This window comes from Mauremys mutica, chromosome 9, assembly GCF_020497125.1.
Source record: "Mauremys mutica isolate MM-2020 ecotype Southern chromosome 9, ASM2049712v1, whole genome shotgun sequence".
Taxonomy (NCBI): domain Eukaryota; kingdom Metazoa; phylum Chordata; order Testudines; family Geoemydidae; genus Mauremys; species Mauremys mutica.
This window is the reverse complement of record NC_059080.1, coordinates 40,664,225-40,690,865: the sequence shown is the minus strand read 5'-3', so window position 1 is coordinate 40,690,865 and position 26,641 is coordinate 40,664,225. Positions and strand designations below refer to the sequence as shown.

The window sequence follows — 26,641 nt, the reverse complement described above, 5'->3', positions numbered from 1 at the left end:
CCAATTGGAGGGACTTTAAAGAGCCTGATTTGCAGGCAGAGCTGGGCACTCATCTTCTGAAAATCCGAATGCTGAGACGGGTCACCTTAAAATCAAGGCACACCAAGCATGTCATTTTAAAATGCAGGTTCCGTTTTTTCCAGATCAAGCCAGACCCTTAGTCCTCAGTGACATTAATGGCAAGTTTCCACTTAGAAACTGAGTGATTTTGTTTTTCTTTGCATCTCCCCCCGCTCCCATTTGTCCTGAATTTTTTAGTTTGATTTAATTAGAAGAAATACATAGCATTGTACCAGCAGAAGTTACAGCTCATGTAATCAGATTATGAATTTATCCTAAATACTCTGATCTGTGTCTTAATTGTGGACTAACACCCTCAAGGAACAGACATGGAAGGAAGCAGGACCTGCTCTAGGCACCAGCTGAGCAAGCACGTGCTTGGGGCAGCACATTGTAAGGGGTGGCCAATCTTGGGGTGGCAGGGGGCACTCAGGTTTTTGTTTGTTTGGTTTGGCGGGACGGTGCTCGAGGGTTTTTTTTGTTGTTGTTTTTGTTTCAGCAGTGTGGCGTGGCACTCCTGGGGGGGGAGGGTGTGTGTTTCGGCAGGACGGCACTGGGGGGGGGGGTGTTTCGGCAGGGCGGTGCTCCGGGGGGGGGGGTGTTTCGGCAGGGCGGTGCTCTGGGGGGGGTGTTTCGGCAGGGCGGTGCTCGGGGGGGGTGTTGCGGCAGGGCGGCAGGGTGGTGCAGCACTCAGGGGAGGTGTTACGGCGGGGCTCTTTTTTTTTGCTTGGGGCGGCAAAAAAGTTAGAGCCGGCTCTGGAAGGAAGTCAGTGTTTTCAAACAGAACAATTTGGGATTTACTGGTAGAAATAAGAACTACGGGAAACATGAAACCTACCGAAGTAAGCTCTTTGGCAGGTGGTTTTGCTTTTTAGTTTGTTTTTGACATTATGAATTGGAGTCTTGGGAGGGAAGAAGGCACTGAGAAAAGGGTATTTTACTGACTGGTGAAGTCCCCCACCTCCTCACCTCTCTGAATAGCGCGAAATCATTTCTGCCCAGAACACTTTAAGCCCTCTTTACAAGGGCTCTCAACTGTAGGAGGATGTAACACATTTTGGGTACTTTTCAAGACTTGTCCACGCTGTGTAATGCTGACAAGGGCCCATCCCCCAGCTCCTGCCCTCAGATGCCTCCACATACCATTAAGCGATATATCCATTCCCTCTGCTACCACCCCAAGTCCGACTGAGCACTCTTTCTCTTGCGTGCACACCTGCATGCACACATTTTATTCTCCTATCCCTTGCACACAGTCCTGGACACCTTTCTTTCCCTCCCTCCCTCTCGTAAATGCTTCATCCTCGCTCTGTCTAGATTCCCTGCGAATCACCGCCAATAATGGCTCTGCCTTTTCCTAATACCCCCCCCGACACAGCACTGCCTCACCAAGGTATTATTACACCCAGACACCCGCCCTGATTTTAGCCCTTTCTGCAACCCCCACTACCGAGTCACCAAGGTTTTCATCCTTTCTGCCACACCCCACGCCCTCCAGGACTTTATTCTCTTCTGCAAATTCCTCCACACCCCGGGTTAAATACTCCTAGGCCTCCGATCTATAACCCCCAGGGTGCCCTGCACGGGCCCCGTCTGCAGGATCCTAAGCGATCGCTCGGTGCCGCGGAGGGTATCGTTTTCCAGCCCGACGTACGGCGTTCTTTCCGGGACACACGTTCCACTCCATTCACAGAAACCCCCCTTCTTTCAGCCGCCGCTTCTTGACAGCCTGCTGGGGTTTGGTAGGCGTGCCCCCGCGAGCGGCCCTCTGATTGGTTTAGAGCGAAGGAGGGGGCGTGGCCGAAAGCACAAAACTTGCCGCGCCTGTGTGAAAATAGCTTTTAGAATTTAGTCAGTTTCATATTGTGATCTATTGTCTTTCTCCGCAGAAGAGAAGAGCGGTTTTTCAGCTGATCATGGAGAACGTGAACAATGCAGGTTAGTGCTGCCTTCTTCTGTATTAACTTCCCCCTTCTACTGTGAGTTTTTACAATTATATTTGATCACTGAAATGCAAATGTTTCTATTCATTAATGTATTTGAAAACTCTTACTGACCTTTTCTGGCTGTTTGTTAAAAACCTCGTAGCGCTTTATATGTTTAACCTTGCACGTCATCCTTAGAAAATCCAATTTTTAAAAAGCGATCATATCGAAGAGGTTGGTGCATCGGTTTGAATGCTATAGTATGAATTGGCTGCATCACTACCTCTGATCTTAGTGGGGAGAAATAATTGTTTAGTGTATTTGTATTTTTAAAAGATCTCCCTTCATCCTCGTTTTATAGAACTTCTCTCTATTCAATATAATTTGTTGCTATAGATTTTTTTTAAAAAAAATCACAATAAAGCATCATAAATAGTGTTAAATAACTGAAAAAAGGTTTTCTTGAAAACAATTCATATCCAAGAATTATTTCCACATGCTATTTTAAAAAATCCAATATGCTGTGTGTATTTTTGATTATTTGCCCTTAACCTAAAACCTGATCAGAGATAAAATGCCAGAGACTTGCTGCTTTATTTTTAAACCAATTACAATGAGCTTGTTCTTTCAGCTCTTCATTCATACTAAAGAGGGAAAGGTGTTATCTTAGATATACATGTTGTATGTGTATTTACTTTTAGTTTTTGTACACAGTCAATGAAAAAGGAGTGCCTACCCTTTGCCTTAAGTAATCCTTGAGCTATTTTAAAAATGAAGTTACACATAGACTCTTCTCCCAATAATTCATATAAATCATCACACAGCAACTAAAATATATCTCTCTGATCTTTATGATCTTGCAACAGTATCCTCCCAGCATCTCTCAGCCCCAGAAAACAAATGCACTTCAGACCAAATTTCAAAAGGAAGGAAGAAATAAATAAATGTCCAGGTCACAGTTTGTCATGAAGAGACATTCCTTTTCTCTTATTGAAATAGTAACAATGTGAACAAAAAATCAACTAAAATAATGAGGAGTCCTTGTGGCACCTTAGAGACTAACATTTATTTGGGCATGAGCTTTTGAGGGCTAAAACCCACTTCATCAGATGCATGGAGTGGAAAATACAGTAGGCAGGCTGCATTTTCCACTCCATGCATCTGATGAAGTGGGTTTTAGCCCTCAAAAGCTCATGCCCAAATAAATGTTAGTCTCTAAGGTGCCACAAGGACTCCTCGTTGTTATGCTGTTCCACGAAGCTAGTGTAGCTATTTTCTGGATTATAACTCACTGTAACTTAACGTTTCATAAGAGCAAACTTCTATGTGGAACTGTTTTCACCCTTTGGATAGAATTTTGTGGCCTGATCCTCAGCTCATTGATTGGCTTCAATGGATTAAGGGTTTCAGGATCGGACTGTGTTGTTATACTTCTTCCTTCTTCTCCTCCTCATGAATGTTAAAGGATGGGTAGTAGCTCTTGTGGATTTGTGTCCCTGCATGCAGGGAGCCGTATCCATACACAGCCACATTTTGATTAAAATCCCCCCTCCCCCAATTTTTTTTTCTTGATAGTGTACTGATAGTGAGCGGCAGCTCCAGCTCCCAGACTTAAAGGGTACAGAGCAGCGGCTGCCTCATTGAACCACAAAGCCCATAGCTCCTCTCTCATGGGCAGGCAAGTCAGCTGTTAACCCTGATTCCTTCCAAGACTGTGGGGGGGAAAAAACCCATCTTGGGATCATGCTCCTGTAAACTGTTTACTAGCCATTAATTATTCCAAGCAGCAACTTCTCTTCGGCAGCTTTCTCCCCATGAAGCCTATCTGCATTGCATTTCTGCCCAGAAGAGTAAATACATGTTGTACAATGGAAGGAAAAAAAGTAGACTGCTTTACTGAAGACTAGGGAAATATTCTAAAGGTTTCCCCCTCTAAACTGTGGTGAGAACCACAAAACAAGTTATTTATTAGGGACTCTCAGAGAGCCAAGATATGTCACTCAGCAGGCGCTCTTGCAGCACAATTCTACCTCCTCTTGCCATACTCTAACTAAAAACAGTTGCTGGTCTATAGAAGTTGCATTGTGTATGTTTCCTGCCATCTGCAGATAACCTGTGTACCGTTAGCCTCATTCTTGAAACGGCACGAGGATCGGGGCAGTAACCGTTATCTCTCACTCATGTGCACACACGTGCACATGCCCGTGCACACCCACACACAAGTCAGGCTTCATTACATTCTCGATTATCTTGTCTGTGCTTGTGTTTTTTGTAAGTGGTTTTAATTTTAAGCTGTAAATGCAGGAGGAGAATTTTCTGATCTTTCTGAAAGTTGTTATTCGTGGGTGATCGTTGAGAGCTTCCAGTGGTACTCTAAATAAATAGCCATGAATTTACAAAGATAGGGCTGGATCCCAGCTAAGCTAAATCCAGAGTAACTCAGTGGAATTAAACCTAATTTACCCCAGCATAGATGAAATCAGAACCCAGCTTGTGGATCTCAGTAGCTCACCAGGATCCATTTCAGTTGAGAACGTCAGTTCTCATACAGTTCAGAAGGGTGTCTATATTTACAAAAAAAAAGTCTGTCAAGAAAACCTCAGAGGAAATGAGCACACAGACAATAGGCTCTTGTATGTGATGCTAAGGATGTGATTGAACTTGAAGTAGCGGCAGCTCCAGGCACCAGTGCTCCAAGCATGTGCCTGGGGTGGCAAGCTGCGGGGGGTGGGGCGCTCTGCCAGTCGCTGTGAGGGCGGCAGTCAGGCGGCCTTCGGTGGCTTGCCTGCAGGAGGTCCGCCAGTCCCGAAGGCAGCCCGCCTGCCGTGCTTGCGACAGGGGAAAAAAAGCTAGAGCCACCCCTGACTTGAAGCCAGCAAAGCAAGAAGGTTGGTTGATGGATAAAGGAGCAGGATGGCTTTCCATCTTAAACTTGCCCTAATCTTCATGAGTATTGCAGGGGGTCTCCAACTCAGAGGAGAATGTATTCCATACAAAACCTAATCATGACAAGCTTTTCCTTGCTCAAGTTGGCTTGCATCAAAACCTTTGGGTCCCATAAACACATTCTATTGTGAGTTGAGGAGGGAGTGCGTGTGAACAGAAGAAGCTTTCAATAGTCTTTCAGAGATCAGAGCAAATGTTTATATTGTAAACTCTTTGAAGCTAAGATCTTACTTTAAGCTCTCTCTGCAAAGTGCCCAGTGAGCAATTAGCTACATAGGTTTCCAGCAGTTGAGGATCTGGCCTCTTAATGTTTGTGAGCCAGCCAGCTACTATGGTGATGGGCCTATATATAGGTGGCTAGAGAGACCCAGCTGACAGGCTTGTTTCTGCTCACACACCAGCTTCCCAGTGGAGGGACTCCTGACTTACCCCACTCTCAGGGAGAGCAGAATCTGGCTCTGTGTAGTGTAGAGCAGTGGTCTGTAAATGCGCTGAAGAGTGGCCTCTCTTGCAATCCTGTGGTGCATCCGCTCAGCTCTTCTTTCTGCAAGTTTGTAATGTTGCTTCTTTATTACACTCCAAGGCTACTCTGTAAGGTTTTTTTTTTTTTTTTTTTTTTCCCCCAAGGCCAGCTGCATTGGGGAAAAATGGCAGTGGGTTAGTGTCCTCCCTGCTGTAACTCTCCTGAAGGCAATGGAGTTAAACCAGGAAGGACTTTGGCTCAATGGGTCAAAGTCAGTGGTGATGTGACTTGTAGCCAAACTAATTGTCACAACCAGACACAAAGTGCTGATGAACCAGCTGGTGGGATGTCCAGGGCTGCCCGGAGGGGGGGGGGCAAGAGGGGCAATTTGCCCCGGACCCCACAGGGGCCCCCACAAGAGTTTTTCGGGGCCCCTGGAGCGGGTCCTTCACTCGCTCCGGGGGGCCCCAAAAACTCTTGCGGGGCCGGGCCCAGGAGCTTCTGCTCCCGGTCTTCGCCGGCGGGGGGTCCTTCTGCCCCGGAGCGGAAGGACCCCCCATTGGCAAATTACCGCCAAAGCGGGACCTGCCGCCGAAGTGCAGCCCGGTCTTCGGCGGTAATTCGGTGGCGGGGGGGACCTTCCGTTCAGGGACCCGCTGCCGAAGTGCCCCGAAGACCCGCAGTGGGGGCCCCCCGCTGCCGAATTACCGCCGAAGACCGGGCTGCACTTCGGCGGCGGGGGGCCCACCGCGGGTCTTCGGGGCACTTCGGCGGCGGGTCCTGGAAAGGGAAGGGCCCCCCGCCGCCGAAGACCCCAGGCCCCCGGAATCCTCTGGGCGGCCCTGGGGATGTCCACTGAAGTCTGTGGAAGTAGCTCTTATTTGCTCCCAGCTGCATTTGGCACATTCTTGCTGGTGGAGCTGCAGAAGCAACATGCTCACTCCTCAAGGGGGAAGAAGAATCTTGCACCATGCATCAGCGACCCTGCTGCTCCTTAGCTGGCTAGAATTGCTGGTTCTCTTACAGCCCTCCTTAGCCAGAAGGCTGATGCCCATAGCAGTTGGGTGGAGTGAGGCTGAAAAAGTTCTGTGAGGGGTGGGGAAGAGTTGTCTGTCCCGTTACTGAAGCTGGTGGCTTGGGGTCTGCTCAGACACATCCTGGAGTGCATCTGTTGCTCTGCCCCTAGGCTGGGATGACCATACAACTTTCCCAGCACTCCCTGCTGCTTTTCATATGTTGGTTTTTCTCCTACAGAATTGCCAAAGTTTACAGTCCCAGCTCCTAGCTTCGCAACAAGGAAGTCAAATTATAGAGGAGACTCTGCCAATTGTATTTATATTGCTTGATTTGCACGTTGATGGAGGGCTGGTTCTGGAAACTCACTCGGCTCCCCAGGAATAAATACAGGGATCCTTTAAAATCCTGACAAAGTTTCCTCTACAAATTTACATCCCTTGGTTTTTCCCCCTCCCTTCTCCCATGCCCATTAAAAACCACTCAGAGGAATCCAATGAACTGGTGTGATCTAATTCCAATCTCACGTTGGTGTAAACTGGGAGTAACTGTTGAAATTGGTGACATACACTGGGGTAAAGCAGTAAATGAGATCAGAGTCAGGCCCAGGGTCTATCTCAGACTTTCTGCTGCACAACTGCATCTGCACTGTTGCTGACATAGTTTCAACTATTCTGTAGATAGAGCCCTTGTGTCCTCAGGTCACACTCATGAGCACTATTGCAAATGAGTGGCTGCACAGCCATTGGCTGATCAGGACATGTTGGCCAGTCAATCACAGGGATAATTGAGAGCAAGGGGTTGATGGTCATATCTGACCCACGATGCTGAGATCATAACTGGGATTGGCTGCTGGGGTGTCCATGGCGGGGAATGCTGGGGGTAGATAAAGGCACACTCAGGCAGCAGCTCCTCCTGTGTTCCATTATGTATGTGGCTAAAGGTGGCCATCCTATGGGAACACTCTTCTGCTCTATGGATCAGTTCAAAGTTGCTTTTCTAGTCCCTCCCCCTTACTCAGATCCAGGGCCTGACTCTACTCACTTTCACATGGGCTCTACACTAGGATAATGTCACTGACTTTAGGCTCCTAGTCTATCTGCTCTGCTCAGTGCACTGAATTCCCAGTTCTTCCCCAAAATCTGGCCACTGTTGGTGCAAGAGCCTTCTCCCATGCAGCTCCTACCACCCATGTCCTACCACCCTGTCTTCTCCCCATGTCATCTGATTTCCAAGCTTCATAGCAAACCTCTTTCCTCCTTTGCCCCATAATTTCTCTCTCTTTCTGATATCCTGATCCTCCTTCCCACCCTGCCCAGAAGCACTCCGAGAGAGGGGGGGGTGCGTGTTGCCTCCGAATGATTCACTGGGCTGATCTGTTGAATCTTCAGTGCTGCCAGATGACCTCAATGACCTCCTGAGGGAGTTCGACGAGGTGATTGAAGACTTTGACAAAGGTGAAGTTTGTCAGTATGAGCAGCACCTGGAGGAGCTGAAGAGAAGGACTCTCCCCAGTGTCTATGACAGCGGCATCGATGAGCTAGAAAGTGAGTTTTGGGGGTTGTTGGTGCAGAATAAAAGGAGTCATGGTGCTCACCCGGGGTGGGGTGTTGCATCACTGGCGAAAACCCACTGGGAGAGATGAGGGGAACTTGTCTGCCTCCTCCATTCCCCACCCAACCGCTGGCTGTCTTGCTGGAGATCCCTTGAATGTGGCTGCAGGGCTCCGGCAATTTTACCTCCCCAACTGTCTGTGGCTGCACCTCCGTTTTGTTCAGTGATTCAACTTCCAGGTCATTCCATCTTTGAGCATCCCCATGTTGGCCACACATTCATGGGTCTCTTCCCTCTAAGGCTTTATTAGGTAGCATCTGTGCTTACTCTGAGGGGCTGTGAGATCTGTGTGCCTGACAGGCGCATCTTTAAAGTCAAGGGTTTGTCAGCCTCTGCATTGTATCCCCCTTGCGAGGGGATTTAATGGCTTCACTGCTGCATAACATACCAGGGTCTTGGGCCAAAACCCACTTCTCTGATCTTTCTCTGCCCCCATGTGCCTGTGATAATCCCAGTGAAGTTCCAGATCGCTGTGTTTCACCATCACACCCAGACTGCAGAGGATCCCATTAGATTGAATTTGGCCCCTGCTGGGCTGGTAAAAGAGCATTATTCACTTTTGCAGCTGGGACTTGTAGCAAGAGTGGTGCAGTTCAGCAGCTCAGCTGGCAGAAAGTGGGACCCAGCAGATAGATTTGGGAATCCATGTTTCACCATGTTGGCCCCTGTCCCCTGCTGGCATATTTATAATGCCCCTGTGGCCCTTGGAGCTAGATGATGCCTCGGTGCAGTGACTGATCTCATTCTGTCTGCAGGTACCAGCACGTCTCCGGGGAGCAGTTTAAACTCCAGTGAGGAAGATCTCAACACGTCGGCCAGCATTGCTAACTCCAAAGGTAAGACCAGGACAGATCTCCATCAAAAAGTTCTCTTCACGGGGTACTCTGGGGAATTCTATTTAAAGAACCCTCATAGTAGAAGTATCCAGGATCTGAGCCCATTCCCTCAGCAGTGGCCCTAGAGAAATTGAATGCATTAAAGGTAAGGTGCATTCAGATCAGTAACCGCAGCGCATCCATGTTTTTATGTGGGAATCTTGGCTAGCGGGGTATGTTCTGTGAGGAATAGAGTAGAGTTGACTCCCTCTGAATTGCAGAACATGCGTGAAGTTACCGAGCTATGTTTCTGATCCAGGCTGGAATCAGATCTGATGGGTCCATTCGGCACTCATGGATCCCAGCCCAGAACCTTGTTACTGAAAGGGTCACCCAGCCCTGGCACTGACAGAGGGCTCAGCAGAGGGTGATCTCAGAAGCTGTGCCTTGCATGGCACAGGAACAAGAGCAATACTTGGGTCTGTAGCCCTGATTTTTCCTTCTACATCAGAACGCCACTGACTTGCATGGAGTCACTCCTTACTCACTCTAGTGAAAGTGAGAGGAGAAGGGGGACCTTGCCTCTAAGCTGTCAGTTCCTCCTACTATTCAACCTGAATTTTCCTTCGCTTAAGTTCAGCCCATCAGTCCTGGTGACACCCCTTTGGGCCACCCTAAACCCAAGAAGCATGTTGGCTGGGTTCAGTGGCTGAACTGGTTGTGCTAATGGGGATACAGGCTAGTGGTTGCGGAAGGACCTCTAAGAAGGCTTGTTCTGGGGTGACATCCTGTGTCCCCTGTAGAAATGAGACCAGAATCTGTATGAGGATTCAGAGATTAGGAAGAGTCGCCTACACACACTTCCACTCCACAATAAAAGGACCATGGCTTAGGTGTCTGATGCTCTCCCAGATGTCTCTGGGGATACCACCATCATTCCTCAGGCTCTTCAATTCCTAGTCAGGACTTTGGAAAGACTATCCCCAGAAAAATCCATCCCACATTTTGCCCTAAAACAAGTGTGTACAGTGCAGGGCTTTGAGAGATTAATAAGTGTTCATGCAGGGCTGATGTGATCAGTATAGATCACAGTATATGCACCTTACTGTGAAGTTTCGGTGCTTTGGTTTAAGGCATTCCAAAGGACCTGGGCAATAATGCCAGGCAGAACAATCATTTGTACTCCAGACTGGCCATCAGAAGTACCCCACAACCCAGTTAGATTTCACATGAAGGCTATGCCTACACTACTAGCTAGGGATGCGATTCCCTGGCTCATGTACACATGCTCACCCTAGCTCAGTGAGCGCTGGCATGCGTATGAAGAGCAGGGTAGTTGGGTAGCCCAGGTAGTAACAGAGGAGGCACGCCTGAGCCATGCTGAGTGCAAACCCACCTTAAAACAGCAGGTATGTACTTGGCAGGGCTCAGCCACCTCTGCTGCAGCTACCCATGCTACCGGGCCTCCGCTGTTGCAGCTGCATGGAGTGAGCACCAGTATGTGTACACAAGCCGGGGAATCACACCCCTAGTTCATAGTGTAGACCTAGTCTCAGGCTAATCTATAAACTACATCCCAGATGTTCCAAATCCTTGTGACAAGACATGCCAATGGATGATGTTCTGAAAGCAGTAATAGAGCATGGCCTGAGCAGCCATGGGCAGAAGAAGCTGAGGAGAATCCCTTTTGTGACCTGCACTGGGATGAGTGTGGCATGCCAAGCATCTGACCACGGATCTTTTTCCTCTGTTAGCTAAGCTCGGGGACACACAGGAGCTGGAGGAGTTCATTGCGGATCTGGATAAAGTGCTAGAGGGTATGTATGGAGTCTTGATCTCTGCCATGTTTTGGTGACCACTGAAAGCTAGATCCTCTGCTGCTGGCCATCAGTGCAGCTCCCCTGAAGTCAATAGCACTATGGCGACTGATCCAGGCTGACGATTTGTCCCTAGGCATGACTGTGTCTGACAATGCCTCTCCCCGTTCTCCACACTGTGCCATCCCTTGCAGGAGCTCCGGCTGTCCTGTGGCGGCTGCATCCTTCTCTTCTCTAACGTTGGGAATTGTACCTTGACAGAGAGCATGGAAACCTGGCAGGTGTAAATTCTGGCCTGCTGCCTCCAGGGTTGCAGAGCCCCTGGGCTGGAATGTGGTGACTAGGCTACAGTGTATCCTCCTGGGTTAGTCTGGCACAAGGCAGCCATGGCGGGGAATGTAATCTAGTGTTTAAGGGTTGGATTTCAATGGGAGTTAGGTGCCTGAATCCCCTAGAGCAGTAGTTATCAAACTTTTGTACTGATGACCCCTTTCACACAGCAAGCCTGAGTGTGACACCCCTCGCCCCCGTAAATTAAAAACACGTTTTTATGTATTTAACACCATTGTAAATGCTGGAGACAAAGCTGGGTTTGGGGTGGAGGCTGACAGCTCACAACCCTCCTGACCCTCTGAAGGGTCCTGACCCCAGTTTGAGAACCCCTGCCTTAAAGCACCACTCAGCTCCCATGAAATCAATAAACCTGGGCACCTAACTCCCTTAAGCTTGTTAGAAACACCAGCATTAAACACTAGTGGAATCTGGAGATCTCAGGTGAAATCCTGGCCCCACTGGAGTCAGTGACAAAACTCCCCCGACCTCAATGGAGCCAGGATTTCATGCTGGGATTCCATTCTAGTCTCTTCCACTCAGCTGCTGGGGTGACCTTGGGTGAGTCTCTCCTTTCCTCTCTCTGCACCACCCTTTCCCATCTGTCAGGTGAGGGTGATGATCCTGTCCTGTCCTGAGGGAGGTGGCTGAGGGGCCTGACAGATATTGGTGAAGTGCTGGGCGTGCCACACGTGATAAATTCTAGTCTCCATCATTCAGGACTACATTGGCCCAGTGTATTCAGGGCAGCCCTGGCAAGCTGCTGCCCAAGCTCTGCACCCCTGTTGCTTCCTTGCAGCCCCCCTCTAGCCTGAGAGGAGAGGGGAAATGACAGCACTTCCTGATTACATTTGTCTTGTGCTGTGCTGGTGCTGGCAGGAAACCCCCCAGAGAGAGCTGGCCCAGGCTGGATTTCCCCTCACTCCAGCAGCCGGCTGCGCTTAAAACAAATCAAACCAGTATGGATGTCCAGCATATAGGATAATCTGTGGTGCACAGGACAGCAAGCTGGGGCTGGGTTGCTATTGAACAAACACTGACCTCTGGGCCTGTAACACTGGCCTTTGCTGAGCAGAGTGAGAGATCTTTCCTGCAACTCTTTGCCTGCTGCATTGCTCCCTGCTAATGAAACCTGGTTGGGGAGGGGTTACATATGCTGGTGGGAGAGGGTTTCTATCTTCATTTTTGTCTAAGGGAAATTCTTGCCCTTTTCTGCCCTCCGTATGCAGGGATACTGACCGCAACCTCTGGCCCACTTCTCCTAGAATGAGTAAAAAGCTGCAAATCAAATCCTTTCCCATTCATAACAGCTCACTTGGGAGAGAGGGAGTAATAACAAAATGCTGCTCTCCTCCAGCACCTGGCACCCAGGCATCTCCACGCACTTTACAGGATGGCTGGTTTCCATCTTTACAGATGGGGAGACTGAGACACAATTAAGGCCCAAACTTTCAAAAGTCATTTTTTAGTGCCCAGCTTAAGGCAGTTAGGGTCTGACTGTTTTTTCAGATGTGCTGAGCAGCTCCCCTGGAGTTCCTTTGCTGCTCAGAACCCCTGAATGTGACTTCTAGGGTGTGGGGGGGGAAACACAAGTTGGCACCTAAAATCAGTTGGTCAATGTTGAAATGTTGGCTGTTAACCCCAAGCAGAGCCAAGAACCAGATCCAGGAGGCCCGATTCCCAGTCTCCTGCTTTAACCACTACACACACAGCCTGGCAAAACAGGGTTTGGGTTTCCTTTGCATTGGCTGAGTTCAGTGGCCTAACAATACATTTTCTTTGCCCTGCAGAGATGTGAGATGCTGTCTCTGGCCTGGAGTTCTGAGAAGAGGTTATGGCAGATCTGAGATGTTTCTCACTGTTCCACCCCATCCTTTCATGTTCTACTCTGGAAGAGCAGGGTCTCAAATTCATACCCCATGGGGCAAGGATAATACAGGCACACTTCCCATCTGCAGAGCAACTGTCCAGCAACGACGACAGACCTGAAGTGCAAATCCATCACGCCTCAGAATCCTGGCTGGTTTCCTTCTGCCTCATTTGATTGTCCCTCTTCAGACAATCAGCATAAATAGCAAATACTGATTCATCTCAGGGTGGGGCACCTGCGGGTTGGGATTTTATTTTTAGGTACTGGCCTTGGTGTGTTTCCTTCTGCATTTGGTGGGCTACTAACCACAAAAACTTTCCACTTTCAAGGCAAAATTTCTCCAGCTGTTACCCACAGCACTCCTTCCTCCTCTTCCCAATGTATTGTCTCCCTGTCTCTGAGGGGAAGGGGTTGGGTGGAGCGTTCTGAGGAGATATCTTTACTCTAAGCAGAATTCCAGGTGCTGGAATTGTAAGCCACGGTAAGCTACCCCTGGAGTCCAGAGTCCCATCTGTGATGAGAAGGAAAGCAGGGTGAAGCCTTTTATTTCCCAGCTCCATCAGGGTCCTCTCTGAGAAATTGTACAGTATTTCCTGGGCCTGTGGACAAGGTTTTTTTCTCTGAATGAACCTCCTGAAATACTTTAACACTGCAGGGCTCTCTTTGGCATCAGTGGTAGCTCTACTGGCAAATACCACCTGCAGCAATTGGGGGGGGGGGGGGAGGGCGGTATCTCCATTTTAAAGTTGGCTAAGTGTCTGCTCATGCTCTAAGCACCTTCCCTAAAGGTTTATGATGGGCTAGGCTAGCAATTGATTGTCATTTATTGTAGTCTAAGAGTAGAGGGAGACCCATACTAACCCTCTGGATCTCCACTAGAAGGTATAATGGGACTGTGCAAACCACCAGAGCTGAACATCCCTCAACTTTGGATTTGGGTCACAGCTCTACAGTTGACCACACTTAATTTTGTGTTGATCTATATTGACCAAAGGAGGCTGTTGAAGCCTAATAAATAACCTTTAATAATGATGCCAAGCCAGATCTTCAGCTGCCATAAATTGACATCTCTCCATTGACTTCCATGAAGCAATGTCAAAGTACCTCCAGGTGAGGATCTGTGCAATGAGGTCTCTCTTCAGGTTCAAGAAGATAGTTATTGCCTAAATCAGAGGTTTTTCAACCAGTAGTCCATGAACCCTTGGGGGTCCATGAACTATGATTTCCAAAAGGGTTCACACCTCCATTTGAAATTTTTTAGGGGTCTGCAAATGAAAAGAAGGTTGAAAACTACTGGCCTAAATAAGCAGACAATGGTTCTTACTTTCTCATAAATTCCCAGCTGTTTACTGGATGTCTTCAGACCCTAAGTGCCTCTGCCATGAATGCTTGTATTCTGTTGTACATATTGTAAAATAAGGATGATTCTTAAAATTTTTATACAGACGTGCATGTATTTTATGAATAAAAGGATTTTGTGGAGCCTTCACTCAGCGTGGATTTGCTCTGTGAATGCTGCCTCCAGGGCTTTCCCATTCCTGGAGTCGCAGAGCTGTGCACTCAAGTAATCTTGTAGTTATAGGATTGCACCTAACCCCATGGACAAAGGATCTGTGATGAGAGCTGGGGCTAAGTGATTCTCCCACATGGGTTATGTTTGACCCTTGGGTCACCCTGAGAAATATCGCAGCATTCAGACAGAAGTAGCCAAGCAACGAGGATGCTTGGAAAAAGTCTTCAATGGGCATGGTGTCTTTCATGCAATGACTGCATCCTCTGACCCCTGGATTCTTTATTACAGCGGAGCAGTGACTGTGTAATAGTTGAGGCTGAGACTTTTCTTTTTTTATACAAGCTCCAAAAATGACATGCTGAGTCAGATGGTCTTGAAAATTATCGTGCTTCAGGGGAGTGTTAGCAGTCCAAATCGGAGTCCATTTCACCAAGGGCTTCCTGAGATACAACCCCCTAAATAATAAATCAAATGACACCCCAATGTTATGGTTCTTATACATTTGCCCACATATGGGGTTCAAACAATACCTCTGATCCTCTGCAAACTGCTGTCACCTCCTGGGGTCTGTTCCCCCCGCTAGTCTCTGGCTAACCACTGCCTCTTTGAGGAAGCAGTTTAAAGAGCTGTTTGGGTTGATGAGCCAGAGAAAGGCACTTGCATGTCCGCAGCAGGACAGGGCGTTGGAGGCACACCTAAGTGTTCACAAGCAGCCTGACCTCAGAACGTGTGACACAAGATAGCATGCAATGGCCATTAAACCCAAACAGCACCTATGCTACTGTGAATCTGAGTGCTGCCCTTGTCAGCTTTCTAAAACGTGTGTTGTGCACCTGAGTTCTCTAGGCCTGCTTCAAGAACTTCACTGCTGATTTACAAGCCAAGAAACTTTCCTAGGTAGACAGGCCATGTGGCGGTGGGGTGAAGAATCAGATTGGAGAACAGGAGTGTAAGACTGCAAGGGACAGGATGAGGAGTGAGTGGGACAGGCTGTGCACAGATGAATGGGTGTATGGTTTTGAGTCCGTGTGTCTGAGAAGGGGTGGGTGTGGGGGAGGTGTGAACCCTGTGTTTAGGAGGCTGGCCAGCTCAAGTCAGGCCTCCTACAGCTGGTGCCTTGGAGTGGGTGGCTCTGATCTCACAGCTGAGCTAGTGGGAGTTCTGCAGCTTGGACCAGCTGAGTTTCACTAGGAGTTCGACCAGGCGGTGCTTGGGCTCAAGCTGGTTGGCTGTGTGTGTGTTTTAAGGGTGATTTTAAACAAATGTTGCATACTGAACAGGACACTAAACCTTGACACGATCAGAGGAGATAATCAGTGGAAGGGCAGAGTGCCGGCACCAATTTATAAGGAACCAAACTGATGTTAATCATCAAATATTAGGAACATGGGGACTCTGGAGGGAGCTGAACTTGGATTTGGTACTGGAAGAAATGTGAACGAGTGCTGATGCTGCGGATAGTTGGGGAAAAGCAAAGACACGGGGGGGACAATAGCATTTTCTCTCAGGGGCCGTGGAAGGGATCTGACCACTTCTCACATTTCAGTTCTCTGTTTTAGTCTTTGTCTAGTTCTTCCCCTTTTAACCCCCCACAAATTTAAACCTTACTTGAGAGGACTGAGTCACCTTCCTTCGCTTCTTGCCACCTTTGTCTTTGTTAAAAGGAGGATGAGCCCAAACCAAACCCCCAGACCCTGAGTTGCCTTAAAGGTGTACGTTGGCAGCACTTGCTTCCCTGACTTCAGTGGCGCATTACTGATTTACATCAGCTGTAGCTCTGGCCCTTGAGCTGGGTGGGGGGTTAAACCTGGATCCCAGCTTGGTGTCCATTGGCTTACAGAACAGAGTGTCTCCTGGCAAATCATTTATTTGTACTACTGTAGCCTGTAGGAGCCCCAGGCATGGACCAGGCCCCACGGCGTTAGGTGCTGTACAAACACAGAACACACAGATGGGTTCTGCCCCAGAAGCTGACTGCCTAAGGGTACATCTATACTCACCCTCAGGCAGGCAGGTTCAGAGCTTGGCACCACTGAATTGGGCTCATGCTGCAGGGCTAAAAATAGTTAGATCTAAAAATGTGTAGATGCTCCTGCTAAGGGTGGAGCCCATGTTCTGAGACCCAGTCCCATTGCCAGCTTTCGAGCCTGGGCCGTAGCCTGAGCAGGAACGGCTACACTGCCATTTTTAGCCCTGTAGCATGAGCCAGAGTCAATTGCCCTGGGCGCTGCAACTCCCTGCCAGGGACATTTTTGGGCAGTGTAGGTTTATAGTGCCAATTGCCATAGCAGATGTCTCGGCAAAGATGCATCCACCTGCATTAAATACCACATGGGAAACACTGCAAGGACCCCAGAGCAGTGGGGGGCACCACTAGGCAGGTAGGGCACTGCTAGCATGGCTCAGTGAGGCTCCTTGGTGCGTGGGGCACTGCACTAGTGATGGGAGATATGGGGCTTTTTCCTGGGGGCTGCTCACTGAGATGTGGGGAGGAGGAGACAGAGAAGCAAGCAGGCCCTGCCAGATCTCCAAGACATTCTGCAGGACACTGAGGGCATCCCCAGTCCACTGAGGGATGCTCAATGAGGCTGCGGTGGGGGGGGGCAGCTATAGGCCACTGAGGGCTGCCTCACAAGGTTCAATGGTCACTTCGTTCCTCTTGCTGCAGCTGAGCCCCAGATTTCCGTGGCTCGAGGGGGTCTGACGTGTTGTGATCACAGTATGATTTGACAGAACAAATTGTTCAGACTTTGGGGGCTGGTAAAAGGGGCACTGAATACATCAATATCCACATGGCTGGGATACGGACTGACTCCGAATAAACATGTTCACATTAAACTCCTGCTTCTCTTTATTTCATTGCACAACAGCTTGAATGAAAGGGACTTGTCTCTCATTTAAAATGGCCTGTAGTGAGAATCCGGGGGCCCAATTCACTTCTCACAGCTCCTCTCACCCAGTGTAACTCATTGACTTAAATGGAGACCCTCCCAACTGGCAGTGGGATAAACTGGAGAAGAATCAGACCCCCTGCCCTGGAACTCATCTTTCTGCCTATGGATTTTAGTTTGACTGTGCTTGGAAATACAGGCATATTGGTCAGTAAGCATCCCAGATTGCTTTTTTCTGAATGAGTCCCATCTAGTTGCTTGTGCTTAAGAACAGACCTGGAATTTCCCTCATTTCCTGCTTGCAGGGGCAGCCTGATTTGCCAGAAGATAACAGGACTTCTATAACGTTGCTGCCTCTGTGTTCTCACAGGGAGCACTGTGCCCTTGATTACACCTGTGCAATCTCATTGCCTGCCAATGATAACCTCAGTGGCAGCTGGGCAGCTCCCTTGCCCTCGGTGTGTTTGCACACATGCAACTGATTGGCCCTGTAATGGGAATTTAATCAATGATCCCATTGAGGCTGTACAATGGAGATCAGAGCTCTGCTGAGCTGTACTGCTTCTTCAGGACTTTACAGGGATCAATGCTATTAACAACAGCCCTTAGTTATTAGTCAGGAGCTAGTGCTCAGAATGCACCCAGCAGGTCTAATGACCCCTGTGCAAGACTGTGGACTGTGCATCACTCAAGCTCTAATTTGAGGATTTCTGCTGCACTTGCGGGATGCCTAGGCAGGTGATGTCCTCTGCACAGAGCTGAGCCACCCCCTGGGAGTAGATCTGGTGAGTAAGCAGTCTGACACAGTCACTTGTCAAAGCATAACCACAAACTATAGCTAAGAGTTTCCCTTGAAAATAAATATCAGCATCACTTTCCCCTCAAACTATTTCTGTCCCCTTCTAGCTATATGTCATGATGCCCTGTTCCTGATGATTTCCAGCTGATAAAGTGAAATGATGCACAATTATATTTGATAAGAAGATGTTAGTAGAACTGGAAAGCAAGGACATTTTTAGAGTGCATTTGCCATCAGCAGTTAATTGATGGCATTAATGTTCTTTAAAGCCTCTAATTATAATATTTGTCACGTGATCTGATAGATCCATTTCTAATTACATCCCCCAAAACTACACTAAAAGAACCTTAAGGTTGCAAAGTCAAGCACTTGGAAGTTAGGAAATGCCCAAATTAAGGTTGCTTGTGCAACCTTAATTTATCCTTCTTGGACATATATGCATTATGATACAGTCTTTAATTATGGGATCACATACTATTTTTTCCACAGCACCTCTGTCTTTTTTAGAGCACAGGATGGCCAGTGCTCCCTGAATGAGTAGTTATTTAATAAGTTTGTTTTATCCTTATTGCTCAAGGTGTGGACTCAGCTTATTTACTGCACACCATCCAAACCCTGCTCTGAATACAGAACAATTCATTTCCTCTTGGGCTTTTCTATCATGCTCTCACTGTACTATTTTAGTTCCTCGCAGACATTAAATGAATTTATCTTCACACACCTCTGTGATGTGAGAGGGGTGGGTTAGCCCCATTTTACACATGGGGAACTGGAGCATGGAGTTCAAAGCCAAAATTGTCAAAAGTATCCACTCATTTTGGGAAGCCCAGGGCCTGATTTATCAGTGTTCTTAGCATTACACAGCACTTTACATGTTCGAAGCACAGCTCCCAGGGACTTCATCTGTAGCTGTGAGTGCTCAGCATGTCAGTAAATCAGACTCCTGCAGGCCACCCAGAAAGTAATCGATACACAATCAGTGACCCGCCCCTGTGGAAATTTGTAGTTTATAAGACTGGCAGAGGCAGGGATAGAATCCGGTTCTCCAGGGAGGTATTCAACTGCCCTTACTATGAGACCATTTTCTCTCTCCTTGCAATCCCCTGCCTCATTCACTGCACACCTTCCAACTTCTGCACAAAATGAGGCAGGGATCTTACAGACAATAGTCTCCTTCATGGTATAGCCCTGATTTATCCCTAAGACAGCTCCATTGAATGGCACAGGGGTCCTGTGGGAACAGCAATATGGATGTAATTAAAGGCTGTATCATAATGCATACACGCAAGGACAGAGGGGGGCTGACTTAAGGTTGCACAGACAACGAGTGCAATGGTTTGTGGATGGCCCCTGCTGAGGCCTTCTGCAGCTGGCGTGAGGTTTATAAATATCCAGCAGTCACTCACTCTTTTAGAAAAAAAGGATCTAAAGTGTATTTAAAAAGGAACTGACCAGTGCTCAGCTGCAGATGGGAACGTGAGCGTTGTGGTCTGCTGGCGGGGGAAGGAGAGCCTTTAGACTACCTAGTTCCTCCCTGATTGCACAAACCTTGCCTCTAGAACATGGGAACACCTGCTTTTTCATGGCTATCCTGGGGCAGGGGAGCACATGGGACGAGGGGGCAGCAGCTAGCATGAGCTGTGTGTCCAGGTGCAGGGACTAGGGCAGCTCAGCTGCAAGCACAGCTGGTGCTTCCTGTACCAGGGACTCTAACCTGGAGTCATGCAGGCAGCCCAGCTACAAAGCAGTCTAGTCCTGAGCCCTGTAGCAAGCAGCAGGCCAAATGTATGCCAGGTGTTGCTGTGGATTTATACCAGTTTGCAGGCCTCCAAGTGACTCTAGGGATCTGCCACCATCACTATTAAAAAGGTGCAAAGATGAGCATCCATTACAGAAAACTCCCACAAAGTGAGATCATTGAACCTTAAAGAACAACAATTGCTATGGCCCTATCTTATTTCCCTGGAGGAAGTGTAGCCTAGTGGCTAGAGCATTGGCCTGGGACTCAGGAGACCTAGCTTCTAGTCATTGATTTGCCATTGGCTTATCTTGGACAAGTCATGTCACCTCTGTTTCCCATCCCCCAAATGGGTGTAATGATAGCTCAGTGGTTTGAGCATTGGCCTGCTAAACCCAGGGTTGTGAGTTCAATCCTTGAGGGGGCCATTTGGGGAACTGGGGTACAAATCTGGGGATTGGTCCTGCTTTGAGCAGGGGGTTGGACTAGCTGAGGTCCCTTCCAACTCTAATATTCTATGATCATTGAAATCAACGAGTCTCACCACTGACTCCCATAGGCTTTGGATCAGGCCTCACGTGACACTGAGCTCTCCTTTGCCCATCAAATACCATAGATCCAAAAGCCATTCGGCAGCTGTGTGCTCTTACAGAGAAAGAGCGAGTCTAGCTCTGGGGAGCAATGCTGGATCAGCAGTCTTGGGGTCTGGGTGCTGCTAGTCAAGGTGCCCTGCAGTACTGTCCCCTGCCACTGTGCCACAACATTCCCCTGGAAGGAGCAGCCCTAGGGACAAACAGTGGCCTATGGGGGGGATGAAAGGATTCCCATGTCTGGGGCTCTTAAAGCGATCCTCTGGGACGGAAGTCGCTCCGCTTGACCCTCATTTCCAGAAAGGCCCATTTATACCATTCCAGTTGTGTAAAGGGGCCTTAAAGTGGGAGTGGAGGACCTACTAGACTGCCAGAGTGGTGTGGATGGGCCTGGATGTAGATGAGAGTCAGGCCTATTCTGGCCAAGACTTTCCCAAAGTGGCGAGTTTCTGGGTGGTTCATTAAAGGGGACGACCTTTCAGCAGGAGGATGCTCGGTGCTTTCTGGAGATCAGGCCTCTTTATGGTATCCCAGCTCAGGCACCCCAAATCCCTAGCCATGCCTGAAAACTTGGCCTAGCTCCATGTCAAAGATCACTACTGGCAAAGGGCCATGTGTACAGGGGAAGTTTGTGCTGCCTCTGGCCATGTTGTGCCTGATTTGAGGATGAATCTGTCCCCACGGCTGCTGCTCTAGTGCCTTTCAGCAGTCACTTAAAGGACAACAGGGCAACTTAGAGGTGGTCAGTGAGACACAGTGAAAAGGCTGCAGCAGCTTCTATGAAAGGTCAGAAGCTGGGTCTAACTGTGGGAAGATGCCATGCTCAGAGATGCTCAGAAAGCTGCCTGTGGGGTGCCAAGCAACTGGAAGAGCAAAGTGGATTGGAAACACAGAGTGGTGAAAGACTCAACACTTGGGCTATATCAGCTGGGACTGGGCAGAGCACTAGAGAGTGTGTTATAGGGACCCACCATGCACTGGGAGGGGTGGGTGGGATGGGCCAAATGTCACCTAGTAGGTTTCACCACTTCTGTGAGTCGTTCCATGTAGTGGCATCACCACCAACACTATCTCTGCATACCCCACCCACATCTCCTGCCCCCTTAGTCCTGTGACTGCAGCTAGTAGCATGTGGGAAAGTATTTAAAAACTTGTCTCCAGCAAGGGTTGGAAACCAGACCTCTCCCTACTGGGCTTGCCTTGCTATGCATGTTATGCAGAGCCGGTGAGGTTAGCCACTTCCTTGCATCACAGCCACACATGATGTCAAGTTTCCCAGAAGATATCTGCTATACACACAGCGCAACGTGACCTGAGGAGTTGCCAAGCAACTTCTTCTATAAATATACACAAGCCCCAAAGGTTCTTCTCTGCAGCCCAAAGCAGCAAAATAGTAGGGGCAGCAAAATGTGTTAGTGATTGTTTACCGGGTGAGTTGCTGGGAGGGGTGGCTGGTTTTGCGCAGGGCCTTTGGCAGCACAAACCCTTGAGTCAGTGCTGAAATCCGTCCTTTAAAACATAAAAACTGAGCAAAGTCACCCTAGGACCTGTGGACAGTGCTGGGTTCTTTCTGGCTCCTGCATGTTTTGTAGTGATAAAGACCCTGCAGGGAGTATCCGTCACCATTCTGTTGCTGGTGCACGAGCCAGAAGAAATGGCGATCTTTTCTCCCTTAGCTGTGCTGGCTATGCCAGGCTAGCCAGGTGTAAGATGTAGGAAAACTGACATTTGTCATTAACATCAGCAGATCTAACCCTGAATCCATGCAGGCAGAAGGGACATTTTTACAGCCTCCTGTGATCACAATCTAGGGGTACAAACAGGTGTTTGCTCTTAAATGGGAAGTGCTCTTCGCTGTCGTGTGTGGCTGTCCAGCGGGGCATCCCACCCAGCAGGTGTCTGCTGTACCTTCCTTTAGAGCCGGTCGAAACGTCTCACGGTTCAACAATTTGATGCAAAATCTCCACAAAAAATGGCAAATAAATAAAATTGAACAAATTTTGGGGAAAAACTCTTTTTTTTGCCATTTGCCCCGACTGGTTGACATTTTTCAAATTTGGATGAAAATTCTCCTTGAAATGTCAAAGAAAACAGCCAAAACTTCAAATAAAATAAAGTAAAAGCCAGTGAACCAACTCTCCCTTCCTTTAGCATCTCTAACATAAGGCGTTAAGACATGTGCTGTCCTTCCAATGAAGGGCACCAGCAGCACATGTGACATCCTGTTTGCTATTGGTCCTCTTTCTTTATGGTCCAATGTCTACTCTCATTTATTAACTTCAATAGGGTTTGGACAGGCGCTTATTGCCTACAACTTAGGCCCTGATCCAGCAAAGCCCAGAAGCACATGCTTAACTTTCAGCTACCGAGCAGACCCATTGATCTCATAGACTCATAGACTTTAAGGTCAGAAGGGACCATTATGATCATCTAGTCTGACCTCCTGCACAATGCGGGCCACAGAATCTCACCCACCCACTCCTGTAACAACCCCCTAACCTATGTCTGAGTTACTGAAGTCCTCAAATCGTGGTTTAAAGACCTCAAGGTGCAGAGAATCCTCCAGAAAGTGACCTGTGCCCCACGCTGCAGAGGAAGGTGAAAAACCTCCAGGGCCTCTGCCAATCTGCCCTGGAGGAAAATTCCTTCCCAACCCCAAATATGGCGATCAGTTAAACCCTGAGCATGTGGGCAAGACTCACCAGCCAGCACCTAGGAAAGAATTCTCTGCAGTAACTCAGATCCCACCCCATCTAACATTCCATCACAGACCATTGGGCATATTTACCTGCTAATAAAGATCAATTAATTGCCAAAATTAGGCTATCCCATCATACACCCCCACCCCCATAAACTTATCAAGCTTAGTCTTGGTTTCAGAGTAGCAGCCGTGTTAGTCTGTATCCACAAAAAGAACAGGAGTACTTATGGCACCTTAGAGACTAAGGCCTGGTCTACACTAGGACTTTAATTCGAATTTAGCAGCGTTAATTCGAACTAACCGCTCAACCGTCTACACTAGGAAGCCATTTAATTCGAACTAGGGGGCTCTTTAGTTCGAATTTGGTACTCCACCCCGACAGGTGGAGTAACGCTAAATTCGACATGGCTAGCTCGAATTAGGCTAGGTGTGGATGCAAATCGAACTTAGTAGCTCCGGGAGCTATCCCACAGTGCACCACTCTGTTTACGCTCTGGACAGCAGTCCGAGCTTCGATGCTCTGAGCAGCCACACAGGAAACGACCCGGGAAAATTTGAATTCCTTTTCCTGTCTGGACAGTTAGAATCTCATTTCGTGGTTGGACATCGGGGCGAGCTCAGCAGCACCGGCAGCAATGCAGAGCTCTCCAGCAGAGGAGTTCATGTAATCTCTGAATAGAAAGAGGGACCCGGCATAGACTGACCGGGAACTCTTCGATCTGATCGGTGTGTGGGGCGATGAGTCTGTGCTTTCGGAGCTGCGCTCCAACAAACGGAATGCAAAGACCTACAAGAAGGTCTCCAAAGCCATGATCCAGACAGAGGATACAGCCGTCATGCAACGCATCGCCGCGTGAAAACCAAGGACCCCAGACAAGGCTACCAAAAAATCAAAGCGGCAAACGGACGCTACGGAGCCTGCCACCACTGCCCCACCAGTGACCGTGGACTCTGACGATGGGACAGTGTCGACGGCCAGTTCCTCGGTGATGTTCGCGGACGGGGAAGATGAGGAAGGGTTTGTGGAGGACGAGGCAGGCGAGAGCGCTTACAACGCTGGTTTCCCCGACAGCCAGGATCTATTCATCACCGTCACGGAGATCCCCCAACAACCCTCCCCGGCCATTAACCCGGACCCTGAATCAGGGGAAGGAGCAGTCGGTAAGTGCTTTAACCATGTTAACTTTTATTCTTAATATAACAGGAATCTTAACTGTGTGAAAAGGAGGGCTCTCTATATATGGGGATAGAACAGAAATCATCCTTGGAGATCTCCATGAAGCTCTCCTTGCGTTAATTGAAAAGCATCAGCAGGAGGTTCCTGAGGAGAGCTGCCTTATTGGGTGCTCCGTGGTAGCACATTTTTCCGCGCGAGGCTTTCATGAGGTACTCAGGGAGCACTGCCTCCCCGAGCACGGCTGCATCGGGCCCTGGTTCGTGCTAGCTTTCACGCAGCATGCGCTCTCTATCTCCTTCAGTGACCCTCCTCAGGGTGATTTCGCTCGGAGAATCCTGCATCTAATTAGGTTAATTACTGTAATTTTACGCCTGGACCAAAGTATTTTTAAGAAATCTACGGACAGACGGCATACCACAGACTCAGCACGCAGCTGCGTGACGAGCGTAACGGAAAGCCAAAGAATATAATGGACGCTCATGGAGGGAGGGGGGAATGAGGACGCAAGGTATCCCACAGTTCCTGCTGTCTCCGAAAAGTATTTGCATTCTTGGATGAGCTCCAAATGCTTCTAGGGTCAAACACAGTGTCTGCGGTGGGTCAGGGCATAGTTCGGCAATTTGCGCACACACCCCACCCACCACCAGAAGTGAAAACAATCCTCTGTTGACTCTTTTACATGTCACCCTATCTTTACTGAATGCTGCAGATAGACGCGATGGTGCAGCACTCAACACCAACATCCTTGCTCCCTCCCCCCGCCATGGGTGGCTGATGGTACAAAACGACTGGTACCCGTCCTCATCATCAGCCTATTGGCACATGGGGCAGTGCAAAAGGGCTGGTAACCATGCCGACTAGCATCTGTGAGGTCGATCAAGGGCGCCTGGCCCTAATTTTTGATGGCTGATGGTACAATATGGCTGGTAACCGTCCTCATCATTGCAACAGGGGGCTGAGCTCCATCAGCCCCCACCCTTCATTGTAAATAAAAGATTCAATTGCCCCTGGACTAGCAGAGGGATGATGGGCTCCTTCATCCACACTCCTTAATGTCCTGCCTGGACTATCATTGCAGCTGGAGGCTTCCTTCCACTCATTTCTCACAAACAAGTCACTGTGTCTTATTCCTGCATTCTTTATTACTTCATCACACAAGTGGGGGGACAATGGTATGGTAGCCCAGGAAGGCTGGGGTAAGAACGGAATGAACAGGTGGTGTTGTTGCAGGAGCACCCTCTGTGAATAGCATACAGCTCATAATTTATGCAGGATCAGACACAGAGCGGCTGTGCTCTCTGGTTCTATGATACAGTGGTTCTCTAGTACACTTGCCCATAATCTAGGCAGGACTGATTCTATTTTTAGATACCAAAAAGGAGAGATTGACTCAGGGAGTCATTCCCAATTTTTGCTTTTGCGCCCCTGGTTGCTTGGCCAGGGGCACTTATGACAGCACCAAATGGGGCAGTGCAAAAGGACAGGTAACCATGCCCATCTTATTACCATCTTATTACCAATTTATGGTATGGTAGATGGTACAATATGGCTGGTAACCATCTCTGCTGTCATGCAAAAGCAAAAGCATGCTGCTGTGTAGCGCTGCTGGCCCGCCTCTGTCAGCGGCATCTAGTACACATACGGTGACATACACAAAAGGCAAAACAGTGTCCATGGTTGCCACGCTATGGCGTATGCCAGGGCAATTCTGGGAAAACGGGCTTGAAATGATTGTCTGCCGTTGCTTTCCCAGAGGAAGGAATGACTGGCGACATTTACCCAGAATCCACCGCGAAAATGATTTCTGCCCCAGCAGGCACAGGGGTCTCAACCCAGAATTCACAGAGACAGCCTAGACTCAGTTAATTGTTCGCAAAAATGTATCTTTGCAAGGAATTCACTCCCTGTTTCCCATCTCACAGCTTCCACTGTCTCCAGACCTGCCACAGCATCCCCCTCGCAGAGGCTGGCGAAGATTAGGCGGCGAAAGAAAAAGACAAGGGACAAGATGTTCGAGGAACGTATGGGCTGCTACCTAGCAGAGGCGGACCAGCAGAGCCAGTGGAGGGAGACCGTCTCTCTGTGCCAGCGCTCACACAGCGAACGGGAGGAGAGGTGGCGTGAGGAAGACAAGCAGGCGACTGAAACAATGCTTGGACTAGTGAGGGAGCAAACGGACACGCTCAGGCGCTTTGTGGATGTTCTGCAGGACCGCAGGAGGACAGAGCCCCCCTGCAGTGTATCTGCAACCGCCCTCCCCCGCCACAAAGTCCCATACCCCCCTCACCGAAAATAATCAGGAGGAGGAGCGGCCGGGGACGTGAATACTGTCACTGCACCACAGCACAGTGCTCAAGTACCCAAAAGCTCTCATACCC

At 48.8% G+C, this 26,641-nt stretch overlaps 1 protein-coding gene across 2 annotated transcripts; it reads left to right on the top strand.

Annotated features, from left to right (window-relative positions):
* Positions 1 to 1,882: 1,882 nt before the first annotated feature.
* LOC123376928 (regulator of cell cycle RGCC-like) lies at positions 1,883 to 14,336 on the top strand. 2 transcript variants are annotated; one of them, XM_045029210.1, is made up of 6 exons: positions 1,883 to 1,998; positions 7,800 to 7,955; positions 8,778 to 8,858; positions 10,592 to 10,654; positions 10,849 to 10,935; positions 12,775 to 14,336. In XM_045029210.1, the coding sequence occupies exons 1-5, from the start codon at positions 1,977 to 1,979 to the stop codon at positions 10,890 to 10,892; spliced, it is 366 nt and encodes a 121-aa protein (XP_044885145.1). In that variant the 5' UTR covers positions 1,883 to 1,976; the 3' UTR covers positions 10,893 to 10,935; positions 12,775 to 14,336. The 2 variants fall into 2 exon arrangements, with proteins under 2 accessions (XP_044885145.1, XP_044885146.1); XM_045029211.1 differs by lacking the exon at positions 10,849 to 10,935.
* Positions 14,337 to 26,641: the final 12,305 nt, after the last annotated feature.